Source organism: Salvelinus namaycush, chromosome 37, assembly GCF_016432855.1.
Source record: "Salvelinus namaycush isolate Seneca chromosome 37, SaNama_1.0, whole genome shotgun sequence".
Classification (NCBI taxonomy): domain Eukaryota; kingdom Metazoa; phylum Chordata; class Actinopteri; order Salmoniformes; family Salmonidae; genus Salvelinus; species Salvelinus namaycush.
In genome coordinates, this window is record NC_052343.1 from 18,764,286 (window position 1) to 18,785,178 (window position 20,893).

General features: G+C 44.6%; 1 protein-coding gene across 19 annotated transcripts in view; it reads left to right on the plus strand.

The window, feature by feature from the left end:
* Positions 1–20,893, plus strand: part of rims2a (regulating synaptic membrane exocytosis 2a) — a 227,380-nt gene that overhangs the window by 70,576 nt on the left and 135,911 nt on the right. For 7 of the 19 annotated variants that reach the window (XM_038976305.1, XM_038976308.1, XM_038976302.1 and 4 more), the window contains exon 1: positions 3,855–3,976. The exons of 11 other annotated variants lie outside the window; for them this stretch is intronic. In XM_038976305.1, coding sequence (XP_038832233.1) covers positions 3,855–3,976 — 122 coding nt within the window. Of the gene's footprint in view, positions 1–3,854; positions 3,977–7,512; positions 7,558–20,893 lie in introns of those variants that run through there. One more of the 19 variants, XM_038976296.1, reaches the window with a different exon arrangement.

The following is a 20,893-nucleotide window of genomic DNA, read 5'->3' on the forward strand; positions in this document are numbered from 1 at the left end:
TCTGTAGAGAATACACCAGTCAACTCTGTAGTCCAGACCTGAGTTCAAATAGTACTTGTTTTCTATCAAATACTTTACTTGCGCTCGATTGAGCTTGACTGGTGCAAAAGGAACCAACAGAATAGTCCCAAACATACAAAACCCTGCCCATCTGGAACTCTAGACAGGTTCAATCAAATGCTCAGTGTATTTGAAGGAAAACGAATGCTGTTTGAACCCCGGCAGGTCTGGACGGTATTTCCAACCGTTCCATAACCCAGGGGTCAGTCATGGTGAGCTGCCCTGGGAGGAACAGATGTCCTCTTCCTACTCTCTCTGCTATCCTGCAATTCTTCCTCTCTGCTCCTATCTGCTTCTCCCTGCTCCTCGCTGCTCCTACCTGCTCGTCTTTGCTCCTCTCTGTTCTTCTCTGCTCCTCCCTACTCCTCTCTGCATGTCTCTGCTCCTCTCTTTTCCTCGCTCCTCCTCTCTGCACCGCTCCCCCCCTCTCTGCTCCTCCCTCCTCCTCTCTGCACCTCTATGCTCTTCTCTTATCCTCTCTGCTTCTCCCTCTTCCTCTCTGCACCTCTCTGCACATCCCTCTTCCTCTATGCTCCTCTCTGCTTCTCCCTCTTCCTCTCTGCACCTCCCTCTTCCTCTATGCTCCTCCCTCTCCCTGTTCCTCTCTGCTCATCTCTGTTCCTCTCTGCCCGCTGGAACAGGCTTCCTGATGGGAAGAGAGGGATTGTGGGCCGTATGTCGTGTCGTCCGGTGCACTGTGGGCCCAGTGGGTGATTCACTCCACAGAGAGGCTTTCCACACACCACATACTGTACACACACACACACACACACACACACACACACACACACACACACACACACACACACACACACACACACACACACACACACACACACACACACACACACAGGAGGTGTGTTTCACTCGACCCCATTCCTCCTCTGTCGACCTTGTAAAGGTGTACCTGATGGGCCGCGTCCCCCCTAGTCTAGCACTGGGACAAACAAGCCTTTACCGTACTGTAGCCACTCTGGGGTTAGAGACACAACTCATTAAGCCTGTGTCCTCTCCCTTCCATTATGACCTTGTGTTGGGCTCTTTTTACTCCCAGACACACAGTAAGGGAAAGATTACTGTAGGAGAGAGAGGACAACTTTAACAATTTTCTGCTCACTTGGCAGTTTCAAATGACTGTTGGTCACAAACATGAAGAAATGTGATGGTTTTCTGCTTCTGGTGAAAAATTGTGCAGTATAACGGGAATAGGGTGCCATTTAGGACATATTCAAACAGATATTGGAGTAGGACTCTGGGACCTGTCTAGCAGAGTATAATTTATTGAAACTGTTTTACCTTATAAGGTTTTAAAGGAGCAATGTGTCGGAACTAACTAGCTGCTATGAAGCAATCTGCATTTTAACAATGAGCATTCTCACTATTTAACAGAATTCAGCTAAATAAAGTTGTGTTAAGTAGCAGCACGCACACACACAGACAGACACACACACACACACACACACACACACACACACACACACACACACACACACACACACACACACACACAGACACACACACACACACACACACACACACACACACACACACACACACACACACACACACACACACACACACACACACACACACACAGAGCCAACAAAGACAGCTAGTTGATTCTGAGGTTGTTGTATTTGATTAGCAGTTAGATCAGGCTGTGGGATGTGAGCTCAGAGCTCACTGTGTTGTTCGGTGACTCTCTCTATATTAATTGGCTTTATGGCTGAGAGGGGGAATGGTAGCAGTGAACGATTCTGGCTTTGGCAGCACTGAGTTCAGCGGCGACACAAAACCGGAAACGGCCTGTCTGAGAACTCAGGGGACAATGGCGATGATGTATAAAATAGAACTCCCACTGCATAATCACCAAAAACCACTTTCATGAATCTAAAGAATGTGTAAATGAACTAAATCTTTTCCACTGAAAGAGAAAGAGAAAGGGGAAAAACCCCAGATGACAGCCTGTTTATAAGGTGAAATAACTTGAGAAAGGGTCTAATTTATCTTGGTGTCGGAGGTGTCATTGAAATGAACACACAGATACCCAACATCCAGGACAACGAGGTAGTCAGGGTGTGGAGACACTGATGAAACAACAATAATTAGGCTGGGATTAGAATATAATTACCTACTTGTGTTTCTCAAGGTTTCCCATGTTTATCCACCCAGCCCCAACCCTGGCTCAGTCTCAACCCTCGCCCCAGCTGAGCCCCTTCCTCAAGCTCAACCCTATACCCCAGCCTCAGCCCCAACCAAGTTCAGCACATTGGTATTGTATTAGTTAGCAGGACAAGAGAAACAAAGCAAGCCAACATGAGCTTAAATCCAGCCCGTTACTTGTTACATTGGTGTCATGAAGTGAGATGGGTGTTTCCCACCCAAGCTAGTGGAGGCTCCTGCAGAGATGCATTACGGTGTGCCTCAATCCTGTTTACCAAGTCACCAATGAATCTGGATGCTTTGGGGGTTATGGATTAAGTGACCTAATATTATATTAAATCCACCTCTTATTCATCAAATGAACTTCTGTGTAAATGACAGAATAACTGTATGCTTAGTGTTTATGCTGATCGTTATATAAACCATTGATCAGAGAGAAGTGCAAATCACATCTAGGCATCTTTAGGATAGAATAGAATTCTTAAGCAATAAGGCACGAGGGTGTGTGGTATATATGCTCAACACAATGCGGAGTGCCTGGACACAGCCCCTAGCCGTGGTATATTGGCCATGTATCACAAACCCCAGAGGTGCCTTATTGCTATTATGAACTGGTTACCAACGTAATTAGAGCAGTAAAAATAAATGTTTTGTCATACCCGTGGTACATGGTCTGATATACTACAGCTGTCAGCCAATCAGATTTCAGGGCTCGAATCACCCAGTTTATAAAATTGAATATAACTTTCTTATACATACGCTGTGCATCCATCCATCCATGCTGGCCTTCACTCACACCTGCCATTTCTGTCAAGCCACTTGTCTTCTGTGTTAACTGGGCCTTTGCTTAATGTCTGTAACTCCCATATGAGCTGCTGGAGTTAGTAGACAACCTCCCCTGTCCTCCCACTGAGGATCATCCAGTCTGATTTGTGAGTAAACTCTGTCAGGCCCATTTGATTGGATTCCCTTCGTCCACCTTTTCTTTCTCTTCCCTTTCTCAGACTCACTCCCCCTCTCCCAGAGCAAGTAGATGCCTTGTCCTCCTCCCTTATTACTTATGAGAGCTGATGGTTGGCAGTCATATATGGCAAAAGCACTGACGACAGCATCTCTGCGCGCCCATGTATTGTATCTGCGTGCGCGGTCCAGAGTATGAGAAAGAGAAGGATACAGCAAGCGTGTGCGTGAACGAATGCTTGTGTGTTGTGTGTGTGTTTGTATGCGTGCTCTAATAGGCAGAGAGAAATATGAGTTGAGTATGAGGCTGCCCCTGATGCACCGGTAAGTGAAGCTTGCTTTGCTGGAAGATGCCTCGCTGCTGCTTTTTTCCGTTCTCTTTTTCCTCACCTCCACTGCAAAGAGATCCTGCTACAGCCCGCTATATTTTGTCGGGTTAAGTTCGGAGCATTATGACTGTACATTCCAGCCTCGACCGCTTTTCATTTAAGGATTCTTTCTACCAAGATCAGGAGAAATATGGAACTTGATTGGCGTCTTCGCGTTTAATGCGTCCCTGGAGATAGACAGACGCGGGTCCGGACGGAGAGCGAAGCAGCGCAGGTGGATGTATTGTGTTTGAGGAAAAGGGCCATACTGAGGATAAAAGACACGAAGGAAAAGGGAGGAAAATGCAGTTTGATACATTGCGTCAATTTTGTAGCTCCGTTCTATCCCATTTTAATGAGGCTTTTACGCCGCCTCAGAATATTCTGCAGACGGAGCTATTCGAGCAGGCGTTGAGCAACATCGGGTGAGTGATTCCTTTGTAAGAATGTATGATTTATGATGGGCTTCCCCCGTTGGTATGTCAAAGGAGCATTCGAAGAGAGGGGGTTTCGCTTATTGATCCATCCGCAGCAGGCTATGCGAAGACGTCGCCTTCCTTCCGGGGAGTTGCAGGGGGGGGGGGGGGGGGGGGGGGGGGGGGGGGGGGGGGGGGTGTTGTTGGATGGATTGGTCGTGAAACAATACGGCTAAAATGTGATAATGCTGGGGTGTGTGCTTCTGTCTCGGTGTATCGCTGCTGCCGCATGTGTGTGCTGTCGTCATAGGCTGCTGTGCCTGCTTGCGCGGATAACATTACGGTATGTCGTAATATTGCTCCAGCCTCGAATCATTTGAGTAATTTGTGACCCTCTTTTTCATACGCTATGCTATGGTAATTACCTCCATTCCTAACCCACACCAATACTGGATTTTTCCCCATGGCCATGTCAGCAGTTTTGTATTATCCTGCAGTAACTGTGATTCTTGCTAAACACTGAAGATAATTAATGTAATTTACATATCATACATACTATTTTTGCTAAATAATCTTAGAAATTCAGCACAAATACTGCCCAACCACTACACACTTATGCAGTATGGAGGAATGACTGTAAATGTAATCAAATGTGTGTGTGATGTACAGCAGAGAATGGGATGTAGTCCAGGGAAAGAGAAAACGCAGAAGGCATTTTGTAGCCCAGAAACAAGCCTATAGATACAACATGCATCACATGTCTCTAGGGATTGTGGGTCTTTCCCTCATGTTCTTTTTTTCTTACCTCTCCCTCAGAAATAATTCACAGTGTGGCCTCGCTAGCTCTCTGCCCCCTCGCATTACATACACCCAACAGCACGGCGCACTCACTCAGCCACGGAGGTGTGGTTTACATAGCCGCCTATATGTGTTCCTACAGTAGCCTATTATCGTCATCGTCATCATCACATTTTACCGATTTACATTTGATACTATTTAAAGGGATGCTTCAGGATTTTGGCAATGAGGCCCTTTATCTACTTCCCCAGAGTCCGCTGAACACGTGGATACCATTATGATAAGGGGCCTCATTGCCAAAATCCCAAAGTATCCCTTTAAGCCTATAAGGAGGATATGAGGATACGATAGTAGCCTAACTAACCTATATCGATCCAGACACATCAGTGGAGAGACAGGAAAGACTGGAGGACAGACATTGCCCTGTCAGTATACTGTACTGTATATTGAAGGACCAACTAAATCATGACCACTTGATACAAGATCAAGAGACTGTCACTGTTCCTCAAGGCCCATATTCATAAAGAGTCAGAGAAGGAGTGCTGGTCCCCCCTGTCCATATAATCTCATTCCATATGATCTCCATATGATCATTACATTGCATTTTGAGAGACTACTGTAGTGGGACTGACTGCAGGGTACTGATGACAACCACTGACCAACCACAGCAGACACTCTCTCTCTCTGTCTCTCTCTCTCTCCCTCTCTCTGTCTCTCTCTCTGTCTCTCTCTTGCTCTCTCTCTCCCTTTCTCTGTCTCTCTCTCTGTCTCTCTCTCTCTGTCTCTCTCTCTCCCTCTCTCTGTCTCTCTCTCTGTCTCTCTCTTGCTCTCTCTCTCTCTCCCTTTCTCTGTCTCTGTCTCTCTCTTGGTCTCTCTCTCTCTCTCTCTCTCTGTCTCTCTCTCTCTCTCTCTCTCTCTCTCTCTCTCTCTCTCTCTCTCTCTCTCTCTCTCTCTCTCTCTCTCTCTCTCTCTCTTTCTCTCTCTCTCTCTCTCTCTCTCCATGCTGTCTGCTGGCTCACTAATGGGTTCTGCTTTGAGATCCATCTCTATGTATTATTCATGTGTATGTCAGTAGAGGTTCTAATGGTGTCCACAATCTGTTCTTAGAAGTCCTGAATGAATGCTTCTGCACCATGGCGTGGTGTGGGGTCGCTCCTCTCCTCCTCTCTGCTGTGGGCTGTATCAACTCATTGGGTTGACAGGTTCCAGGAAACACTTGCCTCTGACCAAAAGCAACACATGCAGCTGATGTCAAGCATGATCACTGCATAATAGAGGTTGTGCAGCATTATTGGAATATAATAAGTTGATTCAATACACCCCCCCCCCCCCCCCCCCCCCCCCAACTATTATGTTTGCAACCTCACCATGTACCAGTTTGTTTATTATCAGTTTATTATCATGTGTTTCGTCACATGAAGCCATGGACCGTGTCAGAACTACACAGTCCAGTCAGCATGGCCTGCTCTTCACTGTGCTCTGTCACTCAGTTAGTCATCGACCTCAATCATCATATTAGTTTCTCCCTCCTTTCCGCCAGTTATGGGGGTGCCATGGTAATTATGTTTGATCATTAGTAGTTCCTAGTGCTTTTTGAGGTCAGTTGGTTTCGGTTCGATTTTTTTTTTTTATATCACGGTTTTCAATCATTTAAAAAAACATTAAATACACTATGCATTATGAGGGTTGAATGCTACATTTGTTTTATTCAATGACTATATTATTTCATTCCAAGTCATCATCTCATCTCTATAGAGCTGCTGCCTATGCTGTCTGACAAAATCACTATTTTAGTAGTTCTTCAAAGTGAATAAAGCATTCTTTTATGACTGCTGAATACCAACTATCAATCACTAAGATTTTCTATTTTCAGGTAAAAATACCTCACGAAGCAACTGCTCTATCCATCTCGATCGCCATTCTTCTTTCTTTTAGGTAGCAGGCGTAAAATAAACATACTTGACACGTAGGTACGATTATGGTCATTGTAGTTAATTGCCAGGTTTTCAGCACTAAACTATGACGAGTATTGGCCTGTTGGAAACTACAACTCCCTACTACATCACACAGTTCGGGTGGATCTGATTTATCTCAGAAACTGTGTAATGTGCGCAATGAGGGCATGGAAAAAACTAATTCAATGGAATTCAAATAATTGAACCAATGTTGGTCAATTAGTTGTTTAAAACCCCCAAATAACCGAAATGTCGGTCAATTGCTCAGTACTAATCATTAGAGAGGATGAGGTGTCCCCTATTGTTAATCCTGGTGTTAGCCTGGTCTGGTCTGGAACCAGGGAAGCCCTCCCCTCTCTCTCTCTTTCTCTTTCTCTTTCTCTCTCTCTCTCTCTCTCGCTCTCGCTCTCGCTCTCGCTCTCGCTCTCGCTCTCACTCTCACTCTCACTCTCACTCTCACTCTCACTCTCACTCTCACTCTCTCTCTCTCTCTCTCTGTCTCTCCCACTGTCTCTCTCTCTTCTTCTGCTTCTTCTAGCAGGAGGTTAGTGGAGTGAAGTGGTGAGTGGGTGGATGGAGGGGAATACACAGTGTGTGGATCAGGGGATTGGGGTTGAGTCTAGAGAGGTTGACATAATGAGGATGAGGAGGAGGAAGACAAGAAGAGGAGGATGAAAAGGCAGAATATAAAATAAGAAGAGTAGATGAGGAGGCAGAAGATAAGAGAGGAGCGGAGGAGGAGGAGGCTGAGATACACAGGCATCAGTCATCATAGTGACAAAGATATAAAAGAGATAGACAGACAGGCTGCAGCTTGTGGGACTCTGTGATCAGCAAGTTTCATTTGTACACCATTCCATACATAATGCACTACGTATAAGGGCTCTATACAAACGTAGTGAACTAATACAGTATAGGAAATAGGGTGTAAGCATACTAGAGACCAGAGTGAGAATCCATATGCTCTGCTCTCACAGATAGGTCTATCTTAGCATCAGGGTTCTGAGGCTTCAGGGAGGAAGATGGCTGGAGTGGTGGTTGGCTCAGTGGCTAGATTAGCATCAGGTTAATGTCCCAGGCTCAATGCTTGTTCCTGGCTGCTACTGCTGAGAGAGAGAGAGAGAGAGAGGTAGTGCATTCGGAAAGTATTCAGACCCCTTGACTTTTTCCACATTTTGTTACGTTACAGTTGTATTCTATAATTGATGAAATTGTTTTTCCCCCTCATCAATCTTCACACAATACACCATAATGACAAAGCAAAAGCAGGTTTTTAGATTTTTTTGCAAAAAACAAACACCCCCCCCGAAATATCACATTTACATAAGTATTCAGACCTTTTACTCAGTACTTTGTTGAGGCACCTTTGGTAGTGATTACACCCTCGAGTCTTCTTGGGTATGATGCTACAAGCTTGGCACACCTGTATTTGGGGAGTTTCTCCCATTCTTCTCTGCAAGATCCTCTCAAGCTCTGTAAGGTTGGATGGGGACTGTCGCTGCACAGCTATTTTCAGAGATGTTCGATCGGGTTCCAGCCCGGGCCCTGGCTGGGCCACTCAAGGAAATTCAGAAACTTGTCCCGAAAGACACTCCTGCGTTGTCTTGGCTGTGTGATTAGGGTCATTGTCCTGTTGGAAGGTGAACCTTCGCCCCAGTTTGAGGTCCTGAGTGCTCTGGAGGTTTTCATCAAGGATCTCTCTGTACTTTGCTCCGTTCATCTTTCCCTTTATCCTGTCCTTGCCGCTGAAAACCATCCCCACACCATGATGCTGCCAGCACCATGCTTCACCGTAGGGATGGTGCCAGCACCATGCTTCACCGTAGGGATGGTGCCAGGTTTCCTACAGACGTGACGCTAGGCATTCAGGCCAAAGACTTCAATCTTGGTTTTATCAGACAAGGGAATCTTGTTTTTAATGTTCTGAGTGTCCTTTAGGTGCCTTTTGGCAAACTCCAAGCGGGCTGTCATGTGCCTTTTACTGAGGAGTGACTTCCGTCTGGCCACTCTACCATAAAAGCCAGATTGGTGGAGGGCTGCAGAGATGGTTGTCCTTCTGGAAGGTTCTCCCATCTTCACAGAGGAACTCTGGAGCTCTGTCAGAGTGACCATCGGGTTCTTGGTCACCTCCCTGACCAAGGCCCTTCTCCCCCTATTGCTCAGTTTGGCCAGGCGGCCAGCTCTAGGAAGAGTCTTGGTGGTTCCAAACTTCTTCCATTTAAGAATGATGGAAGCCACTGTGTTCTTGGGGACCTTTAATGCTGCAGACATTTTTTGGTACCCTTCCCCATATCTGTGCCTCGACACAAGCCTGTCTCTGAGATCTACGGACAATTCCTTCGACCTCGTGGCTTGGTTTTTGCTCTGACATGCACTGTCAACTGTGGGACTTTATATAGACAGGTGTGTGCCTTTCCAAATCATGTCCAGTCTATTGAATTTACCACAGATGGACTCCAATCAAGTTGTAGAAACATCTCAAGGATGATCAATGGAAACAGGATGCACCTGAGCTCAATTTTGAGTCTTATAGCAAATGGTCTGAATACTTATGTAAATAAGATATTTCTGTTTTTTATTTTGAATGAAATAGCAAACATTTCTAAAAACCTGTTTTCACTTTGTTATGATGGGTTATTGTGTGTAGATTGATGAGGAAATGTTTTTATTTAATCAATTTTAGAATAAGGCTGTCACGTAACAAAATGTGGAAAAGGGGAAGGGGTCTGAATACTTTCCAAATGCACTGTAGATGGAGAGAGAGGTGGAGAGAGAGAGGTGGAGAGAGAGAGGTGGAGAGAGAGAGAGGTGGAGAGAGAGAGGTGGAGAGAGAGAGAGGTGGAGAGAGAGAGGTGGAGAGAGAGAGGTGGAGAGAGAGAGGTGGAGAGAGAGAGGTGGAGAGAGAGAGGTGGAGAGAGAGAGGTGGAGAGACTCCCATAAGCACAACAACAAGGGTTTTAAAGCAACAAGTGGGTAAATTGTCATTTGTAGTTGGTCACAGGATAGCAGTGCCTGGGTAGGCTACATATGATGTCATGTCAGGAATGCACACCACACATCACACAAACAAAAATACCTATAGTGCTGCTACACCTAGAAACTGCCATTCTCCTGGAGGAAAGCGAAGCTCACAGAGGGGTCGTGGCGCGAACAGGGAGCACAACAAGAGATAGACAACAGAGGACAGTCTCCGAATGTGACAGGGACATCTGGGTTCTTTCATGCTCACACAGCGACACTGATTCTCTCAAAAGGACCGTGTGTGTGTGTGTGTGTGTGTGTATGTGTGTGCATCAGCTTTATTATGGCCAGGAATAGTAACGTTTCAGTAAAGCCCAGCACGGGGGCTTTTCAGACCTTCTTTAGTGGATGTGTGCTGTATGTACATCCATCTCCTCCACTGCCTGAGGTCCAAAACTCTGTCTCTTCCGGCTGATGGGATTGTCATGAAAAGAGGGTGGCTGAGTGGCATTCAAAGTGGTGTGTGCATTTGTGTGTGTGTATGAGAGGGGCATCTCTAAGTTGTGTGTGTTCATGAATTCGAAACCTGTCCCAAAGGGGCGTTTCTTCTTTGAAAAGCTTCTCTTTCAGCTGTGAACCAGATGTCTGATTTCATCCTGTTCTTTTTCTTCAATAGAGAGAGAAATTGCAAACACTGCATGTATGGATGTGGTGTACTTACAGTACTAACATGTGTTGACGTGACGTTGATTGTCAATGTCATAAGGCATTTATAATATATGTAGTTAATTTAGGGTGGCTGGTAGCCTATCAGTTAGAACGTTGGGCCATTAACCAAGAGGTCGCTAATTTGAATCCCGACAAGGTGAAAAATCTGCCGATGTGCCCTTGAGCAAGGCACTCAACCCCTTGTCTCAGGGGGAGTAGGATATGCAAAAAAAATTTAAATAATGAAACAGGACAAAATATATAAGCACCTACCAAATTATAATTATTATTTTGTTCTAACTACATATTTTTTCACGCGTAATTATCGCACACTCACGCCTGCAAACACACACATACACACACTCATGACACATCTGACACACATTAGCCCCTACCAAGTGGAAAGTTATCACCACATCAAGCCTTGCTAGCTCACATGAAATAGAATCAACACTTACTGTGTGTGTGTGTGTGTGTGTCTGTGTGTGTCTGTCTGTGTGTGTGTGTGTGTGTGTGTGTGTGTGTGTGTGTGTGTGTGTGTGTGTGTGTGTGTGTGTGTGTGTGTGTGTGTGTGTGTGTGTGTGTGTGTGTGTGTGTGGCTGTATGTGTGACTGTATGTGTGGCTATATGCGTGGCTGTATGTGTGTGTGTGTGTGTGGCTGTATATGTGGCTGTATGGGTGTGTGTATGTGGCTGTATGCGTGGCTGTATGTGTGTGTGGCTGTATATGTGGCTGTATGTGTGTGTGTATGTGGCTGTATGTGTGGCTGTATGCGTGGCTGTATGTGTGTGTGTGTGTGGCTGTATATGTGGCTGTATGTGTGGCTATATGCGTGGCTGTATGTGTGTGTGTGGCTGTATATGTGGCTGTATGTGTGTGTGTATGTGGCTGTATGCGTGGCTGTATGTGAGTGTGTGTGTTACACTAAACACTGCTCCCTTTTTAAAATCACTGAATAAATTCACAATGGACCTAATGGCGCAATATCATATTTTTTGTTGGCTGTTGAATACCCACAATTCTCTGGCTTTGACCCAATTTAATTTCCATTTCATGCTCAGATTTATTCAATTACCCAGAAATACATGAGAACCAACGTGATAAAGAAACAATCAATAACTCTTCATCTAAACATCTCCATCCAGTGAGCTACATCTGCTTCCATCCATCCAGTGAGCTACATCTGCTTCCATCCAGTGAGCTACATCTGCTTCCATCCATCCAGTGAGCTACATCTGCTTCCATCCATCCAGTGAGCTACATCTGCTTCCATCCAGTGAGCTACATCTGCTTCCATCCATCCAGTGAGCTACATCTGTTTCCATCCAGTGAGCTACATCTGCTTCCATCCAGTGAGCTACATCTGCTTCCATCCATCCAGTGAGCTACATCTGCTTCCATCCATCCAGTGAGCTACATCTGCTTCCATCCATCCAGTGAGCTACATCTGCTTCCATCCATCCAGTGAGCTACATCTGCTTCCATCCATCCAGTGAGCTACATCTGCTTCCATCCAGTGAGCTACATCTGCTTCCATCCATCCAGTGAGCTACATCTGTTTCCATCCAGTGAGCTACATCTGCTTCCATCCAGTGAGCTACATCTGCTTCCATCCATCCAGTGAGCTACATCTGCTTCCATCCATCCAGTGAGCTACATCTGCTTCCATCCATCCAGTGAGCTACATCTGCTTCCATCCATCCAGTGAGCTACATCTGCTTCCATCCATCCAGTGAGCTACATCTGCTTCCATCCATCCAGTGAGCTACATCTGCTTCCATCCAGTGAGCTACATCTGCATCTAGTTTTAAAGCACCGTATTTATGGATCAAAATTCTAAATACATTTCACCTTAATGTTCTGGTGACATTTGGGCACGTTAGTACTGAATGGGGACTTATTTGTGGAGTAATGTAACTGTTTTTCTGGGTGATTTGTGATGTTTTACACATGCTTCCCATGTCTGTGTTTTTGTATTTTAGTGTATATTTTGTGTATAGTTATGTTGTATTGTGCAGGGCACATTGAAAAAGAGACCTAGGTCAGAATATATCTTCCCTGGTAAAATAAAACTCCTAGCCCCACTCCAATCCTCTTCTACGATATTGATTTGGAGGCTCAATGAGACTAATTATTGCCATATTTTGCAATCATTGCGCTATGATGCACTGTGGTAGGCTCTCTGTCTCAGTCTCTGTCTCCCCCGCACGTGTACATTAAGACTCCATTCTCCATTTGTGTTGCGAATAAACTGGTCTATGAGAGGATACAAAGTGCCTGGGTGTCGGAGAAGAGGGTGAGGGGGGCTGCTGAGAAGTAATCAAAAGATCCTCTTCCTGGCAGGTTTATGCTGAGTTAACATGGAGGGAGCAACACCCCCCTCCCCTCCCCTCTCTGTTATTTCTGGAGACTGCTGCCTGCCCAGCATTAATGAAGCTGCATATAATATGAATTTAATTCAGTGTGTTTACTAGTTCATTAGGTTTTAGGATAGCAGTTGATTTGATCTCCGGTGGTGGTGGTGAGAGAGGAAGGAAGGAAGCAGACTTTGAAGATGATTTTTTTTACCATGCAGGCCAGCTCCCCATTTATTCACCCCCCCCCCCCCCCCCTCTGCTTTATGGGGAAGTGCTCTGCACAGTTTGTCAGTAAAAAAAAAAAAATTCTTCTTGTCACCTACTGTACACTCAACTGACTTCCACTAGACCACTCCACTGTTCTATGTGGCTATAGTGGAACTAGATTTCAAGGGCATTTTGGAATTTGAAGATAACTGTTGTCAAAGATGAAACGATTTCTAAACGCCAGCCTCTCTCTTCCAGGGCTTTTAAGATCAGATGTATCAGAGGCCCCGTCCCAAACAATTACCATTAACATGTCCTGTACAGGTCATTGCCGTGTACTCTGTAGTGTGGGACACAGGAAGGCCTTTGGAAAGGCAGGGAGGATTCACTGATTCAGGCAGTGGACTGCTGGCCTGTTCCCAGATCAGTTGATGCTGTTTTGCCAACTACTATAGTCATTGTCATAGGATTTGGCAAGACAGCACAAACAGTGCTGGGAACAGGCTTATGGACTGCTGGACACAGGAGTCAATGTGGACTGGAGGTCCCTCACCTTTATTAGATTATAGCAGTTGGATCTCATGAGGAACCCAAGTCATTGCTGCAGTAGATGTAGGCCCACAGACAAGGACTTGACGAATACATGTCTCTTCCAAACCCCAGCCTCTGCCATATCAGTGTATTTGTTTGCTTTCTGGCACCGGGCGAAATATGTACTCAGCTGAGGTTGTTCGATGTTTCCACGAGTGATATCCATCTGTAGCATGTGGGAGCTACCATCTCTCAGACAGACAGAGAGTGAGTGTGAGGGTCGGGATGGGCCTTATGTATGCATGGCTGCCTGCCCTGGGGCCATACAGCAGGGGCCATCTTGGTGGCCTTCCAGGAGAAACTTCCACGGCAGCCCAACCGCCCACCACTGGAGCTGTGACAGGGCTGGAACTACACACAGAATAACATGTAAAACTCATATATAATATACCACACTTACATTCAGAAGTGATTTATAGGATATCTGTGGATGGAACTCCCCACCTTCCCTCCCCCTCTCCTGAATGGCAGCCCCACCCCATCCACACCCCCTCCTCCTACACCCTGGCTACATCCCAAATGGCACCCTATTCCCTTTATAGTGCACTACTTTTGGAACAAGGGGGCATAGGGCTTTGGTCAACAGTAGTGCACTATATAGGGAGTTTAGTGCCATTTGGGACACCCACTTAACCTTCCTTTCATTGGCCTCCAGCACTATACAACTACCTCTGTATTTGTGACATGCAATATACAGTCAGACCATGGTAATGCCTACAGTGTGACAGGAAGAAACAGCTTTTGGAGAGATACTTGAACATGCCTTGTTGATGAAGGAGTCTCTAAAATCTGAAAAGAAGTGGTCTGAACTGGCAAGTGGAGGACCGGACAATACACTGTCCTCCAATACACCTTTGGAAAAGCATGGAACACACACACCCCAGTCACTCTTACTAGAATACATTTTTTATTATTGATGGCTGTTAAAAATAGATCCTGTAGTGGTTATCTTGAACTGTGCCCGAGGCAGAGGGCAGAGGCAATATCCAATGCTTACCGGTGTGGAACAAGGCTACATTTAAATTGAAAACGCTGAAATGAAATGGGCTCTTCCATGTTTTCCTCATATGTTTTTGCTTTGTTGCATAATTGCTGTGTATTTTTCCTCAATATGAGTTGCTAGTTTCTACTCACACAGTCTCCTTCAGAATATGGGCACCTACATGAGCGTGGTTTGCTTACTAAAGGTCTTTGCCATACTGAAGAGCTTATGTTCTAGAAGGTTCTAGAAGGCTCATATATCAGATCTCATACTGTTCGAGAGAGCTCATCAGATCACATAAGGTTCGAGAGAGCTCATCAGATCAGATCACATAAGGTTCGAGAGAGCTCATCAGATCAGATCACATAAGGTTCGAGGTTCTAGAGGGCTCATCAGATCACAAGTTTCGAGAAGGTTCCTGTCCCAGAGCCAGAGAGATAGGGTTTGTAACATACTGTAGTGTATCTCATGGTAATGAGGTAAGTGTGAGGCAGCTTGGAGGTAACTGGCCCTATACTTTATCCTGACAAACCAAACCAATCGGTACCAATCAGGACAAACATTTCCTTATTTTAGTTCATGATTTTCCAAAATTGGAAAAATCCATTGAAGCATTAGTGTGTTTTAATCTCTACTGACTACACAGTACTAGTTAGTCACCAATCACCTTGTAGGGCTGCTTCTCATTCTAGCTGGTTCTCCTGGTTCTCATACGACCTGATTCTCCTGGTTCTCATACTACCTGATTCTCCTGGTTCTCATACTAGTTGATTTCCTGGTTCTAATACTAGTTGATTCTCCTGGTTCTCATACTAGTTGATTCTCCTGGTTCTCATACTACCTGATTCTCCTGGTTCTAATACTAGTTGATTTCCTGGTTCTCAAACTAGTTGATTCTCCTGGTTCTCATACTACCTGATTCTCCTGGTTCTAATACTAGTTGATTTCCTGGTTCTAATACTAGTTGATTTCCTGGTTCTCAAACTAGTTGATTCTCCTGGTTCTTATACTAGCTGTTTCTGGTTCTCTTACCAATTAATTTGGCTGGTTCTCATTAGAGGTCGACCGATTAATCGGAATGGCCGATTAATTAGGGAAGATTTTAAGTTTTCATAACAATCGGAAATCGGTATTTTTAGACACCGATTTGGCCGATTTCTTTATTAATTAATTTATTACACCTTTATTTAACTAGGCAAGTCAGTTAAGAACACATTCTTATTTTCAATTACGGCCTAGGAAATGGTGGGTTAACTGCCTTGTTCAGGGGCAGAACGACAAATTTTTACCTTGTCAGCTCAGGGATTCAATCTTGCAACCTTACAGTTAACTAGTCCAGCGCTCTAACCACCTGCCTCTCATTGCACTCCACGAGGTGCCTGCCTGTTACGCGAATGCAGTAAGAAGCCAAGGTAAGTTGCTAGCTAGCATTAAACTTATCTTATAAAAACAATCAATCAATCAATCATAATCACTAGTTAACTACACATGGTTGACGATATTACTAGTTTATCTAGCGTGTCCTGCGTTGCATATAATCGATGCGGTGCGCATTCGCGGAAAAAGGTGTACCTTTTACTTCAACGTGTACCTAACCATAAACATCAATGCCTTTCTTAAAATCAATACACAGAAGTATATATTTTTAAACCAGCATATTTAGCTTAAAGAAATCCACGTTAGCAGGCAATTTTAACCAGGTGAACTTGTGTCACTTCTCTTGCGTTCATTGCATGCAGAGTCAGGGTATATGCGATAATAATAAACGTTTTGTTTTCTAAATGATAGTTTCCGGATTCGACCATATTAATGACCAAAGGCTCGTATTTCTGTGTGTTATTATGTTATAATTAAGTCTATGACTTGATATTTGATAGAGCAGTCTGACTGAGCGATGGTAGGCAGCAGCAGACTCTTAAGCATTCATTCAAACAGCACTTTAGTGCGTTTTGCCAGCAGCTCTTCACTGTGCTTCAAGCATTGAGCTGTTTATGACTTCAAGCCTATCAACTCCCGAGATTAGGCTGGTGTAACTGATGTGAAATGACTAGCTAGTTAGCGGGGTGCGCGCTAATAGCGTTTCAAACGTTGCTCTGAGACTTGGAGTAGTTGTTCCCCTTGCTCTGCATGGGTAACGCTGCTTCGAGGGTGGCTGTTGTCGATGTGTTCCTCGTTCGAGCCCAGGTAGGAGCGAGGAGAGGGACGGAAGCTATACTGTTACACTGGCAATACTAAAGTGCCTATAAGAACATCCAATAGTCAAAGGTATATGGAATACAAATGGTATAGAGAGAAATAGTCCTATAAATACTATATTAACTACAACCTAAAACCTCTTACCTTGGAATATTGAAGTCTCATGTTAGAAGGAACCACCAGCTTTCATATGTTCTCATGTTCTGAGCAAGGAACTTAAACGTTAGCTTTTTTACATGGCACATATTGCACTTTTACTTTCTTCTCCAACACTTTGTTTTTGCATTATTTAAACCAAATTGAACATGTTTTATTATTTATTTGAGGCTAAATTGATTTTTATTGATGTATTATATTAAGTAAAAATAAGTGTTCATTCAGTATTGTTGTAATTGTCATTATTACAACAACAAAAAATAATAATCGGCCGATTAATCGGTATCGGCTTCTTTTGGTCCTCCAATAATCGGTATCGGCGTTGAAAAATCATAGTCGGTCGACCTCTAGTTCTCATACTAGCTTGTTCTCCTGGTACTCATACCAATTTATTCTTCTGGTTTTCATACTAGCTGGTTCTCCTGGTTCTAATACTAGTTTCTTCTCCTGGTTCTAATACTAGTTGATTTTCTTGGTTCTTATACCAATTGATTCTCCTGGTTCTCATACTAGTTGATTCTCCTGGTTCTAATACTAGTTTCTTCTCTTGGTTCTCATACTAGCTGATTCTCCTGGTTCTAATACTAGTTTCTTCTCTTGGTTCTCATACTAGCTGATTCTCCTGGTTCTAATACTAGTTTCTTCTCTTGGTTCTCATACTAGTTGATTCTCCTGGTTCTAATACTAGTTTCTTCTCTTGGTTCTCATACTAGCTGATTCTCCTGGTTCTAATACTAGTTTCTTCTCTTGGTTCTCATACTAGTTGATTCTCCTGGTTCTAATACTAGTTTCTTCTCTTGGTTCTCATACTAGCTGATTCTCCTGGTTCTCTTTCAAATTGATTCGACTGGTTCTCATACTAGCTGGTTCTCTTGGTTCTTATACCAATTGATTCAGCTGGTTCTCATACTAGCTGGTTCTCCTGGTTCTAATACTAGTTTCTTCTCTTGGTTCTCATACTAGCTGATTCTCCTGGTTCTCTTTCAAATTGATTCGACTGGTTCTCATACTAGCTGGTTCTCTTGGTTCTTATACCAATTGATTCAGCTGGTTCTCATACTAGTTGGTTCTCCTGGTTCTAATACTAGTTGATTTTCCTGGTTTTCATAGTTGATGGTTCTCCTGGACTGCCTGTTCTCCACTGGAATATGGACTAGATACAGTGGTGACATTTTATTCATTTATTTTCAGTAGTGGTATTCTGAGTGTGCTCTTCAAAGGGCACTAGAGGACCTGGTAAATAAAGAAACCGATGATTTATTTATGGAACCTTCAAGCTGTACGTTAAGTGTGCGTTGCTAAACAGGGTGTGAATGCTGTGTTGTGTGTGTGTGACTGTTGCCTGGGTGCTTTGTTGGAAGCCAGGGACCTTGGTACTTGCTGAGCTGCCATTGGTGAGTGTATAAGAAGATGAGTCACATGACCTTGTGGAAGCTTCCCATTGGCTTGATGGACGGGTTTGCTGTGGAAGTAGACCGGATTGGCTAATACCTCAGGATTCGTAACCTGGTTACTGTACTGTATGTAGTACCTCTATTGAAATGCATGTTGTGAAAGAGGCTAGTGAGAGAGAATGTATGCGTGGGAAGCTGGCAGCCCATGCTTGAACCTGCTGCTTGTTTTGAACGGTCATCATCATCGTTTATCAATGATGATTAAAAGATGAATAATGGCATACCATTCACCCGTATAGAAAGATGTTCTCCCCCTCCTCTATCGGGATGTCAGTGGAGTGGGTGGGACATAGACAGAGGTTGGCTGTTTGTCCTGTTGTGTTGCCTGGCTGCAGCCTTGTCTGATAATGAGACCCACAGGGGTTGGTAGTAGGGGTAGGTGTTGTATGTGTGCAATGCAGCCCCTGTGAAATGAAGCCCCAGCACCTATACCCCAGTCCTAGCCCTAAACTCAAGCCCCAACCCCAGCTCCAGTCTTATACCCTAGCCCCAGCCACAGCCACAGCCCCAGCCCGGTACCCCACCCCTATACTCCAGCCTCAGCCCCAGCGCTACATTCTAGCTTCAGCCCCATCCCTAAATCCTAGCTTCAGCCCTACCTCCAGCCTCAGCTCCAGCTCCAGCTTCCCTTCCATGCCCCATCCCTACATCATGCCCCAGCCTCTCTCCCTACCACAGCCCCAGCCCCATCCTTCAGCCCCATCACCACCCTCTCTGCCATACCCCACATCCATCCTCAGGCCCATCCCTACATCCAGCCCGTCTCTCTCCCCAGCTACCCCCAGCCTCTCTCTTTCCTGCCCCATCCTTGAGATGTTATTTTGGGCAGCAGGGATTATTAAACCATCCTCTGACTCACCACTGCTTTTTCATTACCTCCTCACTTTCTATGGAGCTAGACAGCTGCCCCGTGTTCCCTTTGATTTCAAATGCAGCTTGCTCAATGGAATGAAAAATGCATACTTAGCAGAACCAGAAAGAAATGTGTGTGTGTGTGTGTGTGTGTGTGTGTGTGTGTGTGTGTGTGTGTGTGTGTGTGTGTGTGTGTGTGTGTGTGTGTGTGTGTGTGTGTGTGTGTGTGTGTGCGTGTGAGACGGAAGGAGAAAGAGTGCGAGAGAGAGAGAATCCGACATAGATTCAGAGAGAATCAAAGAGTGCGAGAGAGAAGTTGGTGGGGAGGCAGGGGGTCTGCCTGCATGAAAATACATTTTCTACCATTGGAAGAAAACAATACTCTGGAGTTACAATGAAAATGTGCTGTTATGAATAGCTTGACAAGGCACAATATGCTCTGTACAGGGCCTGGTGTATGGAGATCAAAAATGGTTGACAAGTATTCAACATGAAGTAGACTAGGAAGTTAGAACTTGGAAAATAGAACTCAAATGATTAACTCATTATAAAAGAGAAGAGCTGACCTCAGCACTGAACAAACAGAGGCTTGCATTGTGTACTGCACTGTACTGCATTGTACTGTACTGTACTGTACTGTACTGTACTGTACTGCATTGTACTGTACTGCACTGCACTGTACTGCATTGTACTGTACTGCACTGTACTGCATTGTACTGTACTGCACTGTACTGCATTGTACTGTACTGTACTGCACTGTACTGCATTGTACTGCGCTGTACTGTACTGTACCGCACTGTACTGCACTGTACTGAATTGTACTGCACTGTACTGAATTGTCCTGCACTGCACTGCACTGCACTGTACTGCACTGTACTGGATTGTACTGTACTGTACTATACTGCACTGTACTGCATTGTATTGTACTGCACTGCACTGTACTGTACCGCACTGTACTGCACTGTACTGAATTGTACTGCACTGTACTGAATTGTCCTGCACTGCACTGCACTGCACTGCACTGTACTGTACTGCAATGTACTGAATTGTACTGCACTGTACTGAATTGTCCTGCACTACACTGTACTGCACTGTACTGCACTGTACTGTACTTATTTCTCTTCAATGCCTTTAGAGAGTAAACCTAAATGCGTTTACAATATATTCAACTGCCATAGCAGCGTTGGGTGTTTGAAGGATTAGTTGATTCACATGTGGTAAAGTCTGGTCACAGATGAGCAGCAAACGCATGTATTTATTCAACTTGCCAAAAATGTTTATTGGGTGTGCCTCTGCTGTTGATTACTTTCAGTCAGCCGTGAGACTGCTGTGCTTTGCTGTGTGTGTGACTGTGTGCTGCTCCTAGAAAACCCCAGTGAACAGACAGACAGTTTGGCAGACAGATAGATGTTTGCTTTATCAATTCCAGAAGTGTTTTGTGTCTAGATGCTGTTTTTGAAATTTTAACGATGTACAGACAGTTAGTTAGATACTTACAATAACATTTTCTCTTCAGGGAGAAGTAGTAGCATAGACTAGAGTACCATCTTAATGCTTTTCTCTGTTGGGCTCGGCCTACGTAGCTTGGCAGTGGCGCTAGCTGCTTCATAGGAGACATAGTTGGCAGCGTGACATCTGTTTAGCTTTCAAGTCAGGAGTATGATATAAACATGGCATAAACACACATGCCTGCAGCAGCCCTGCTACC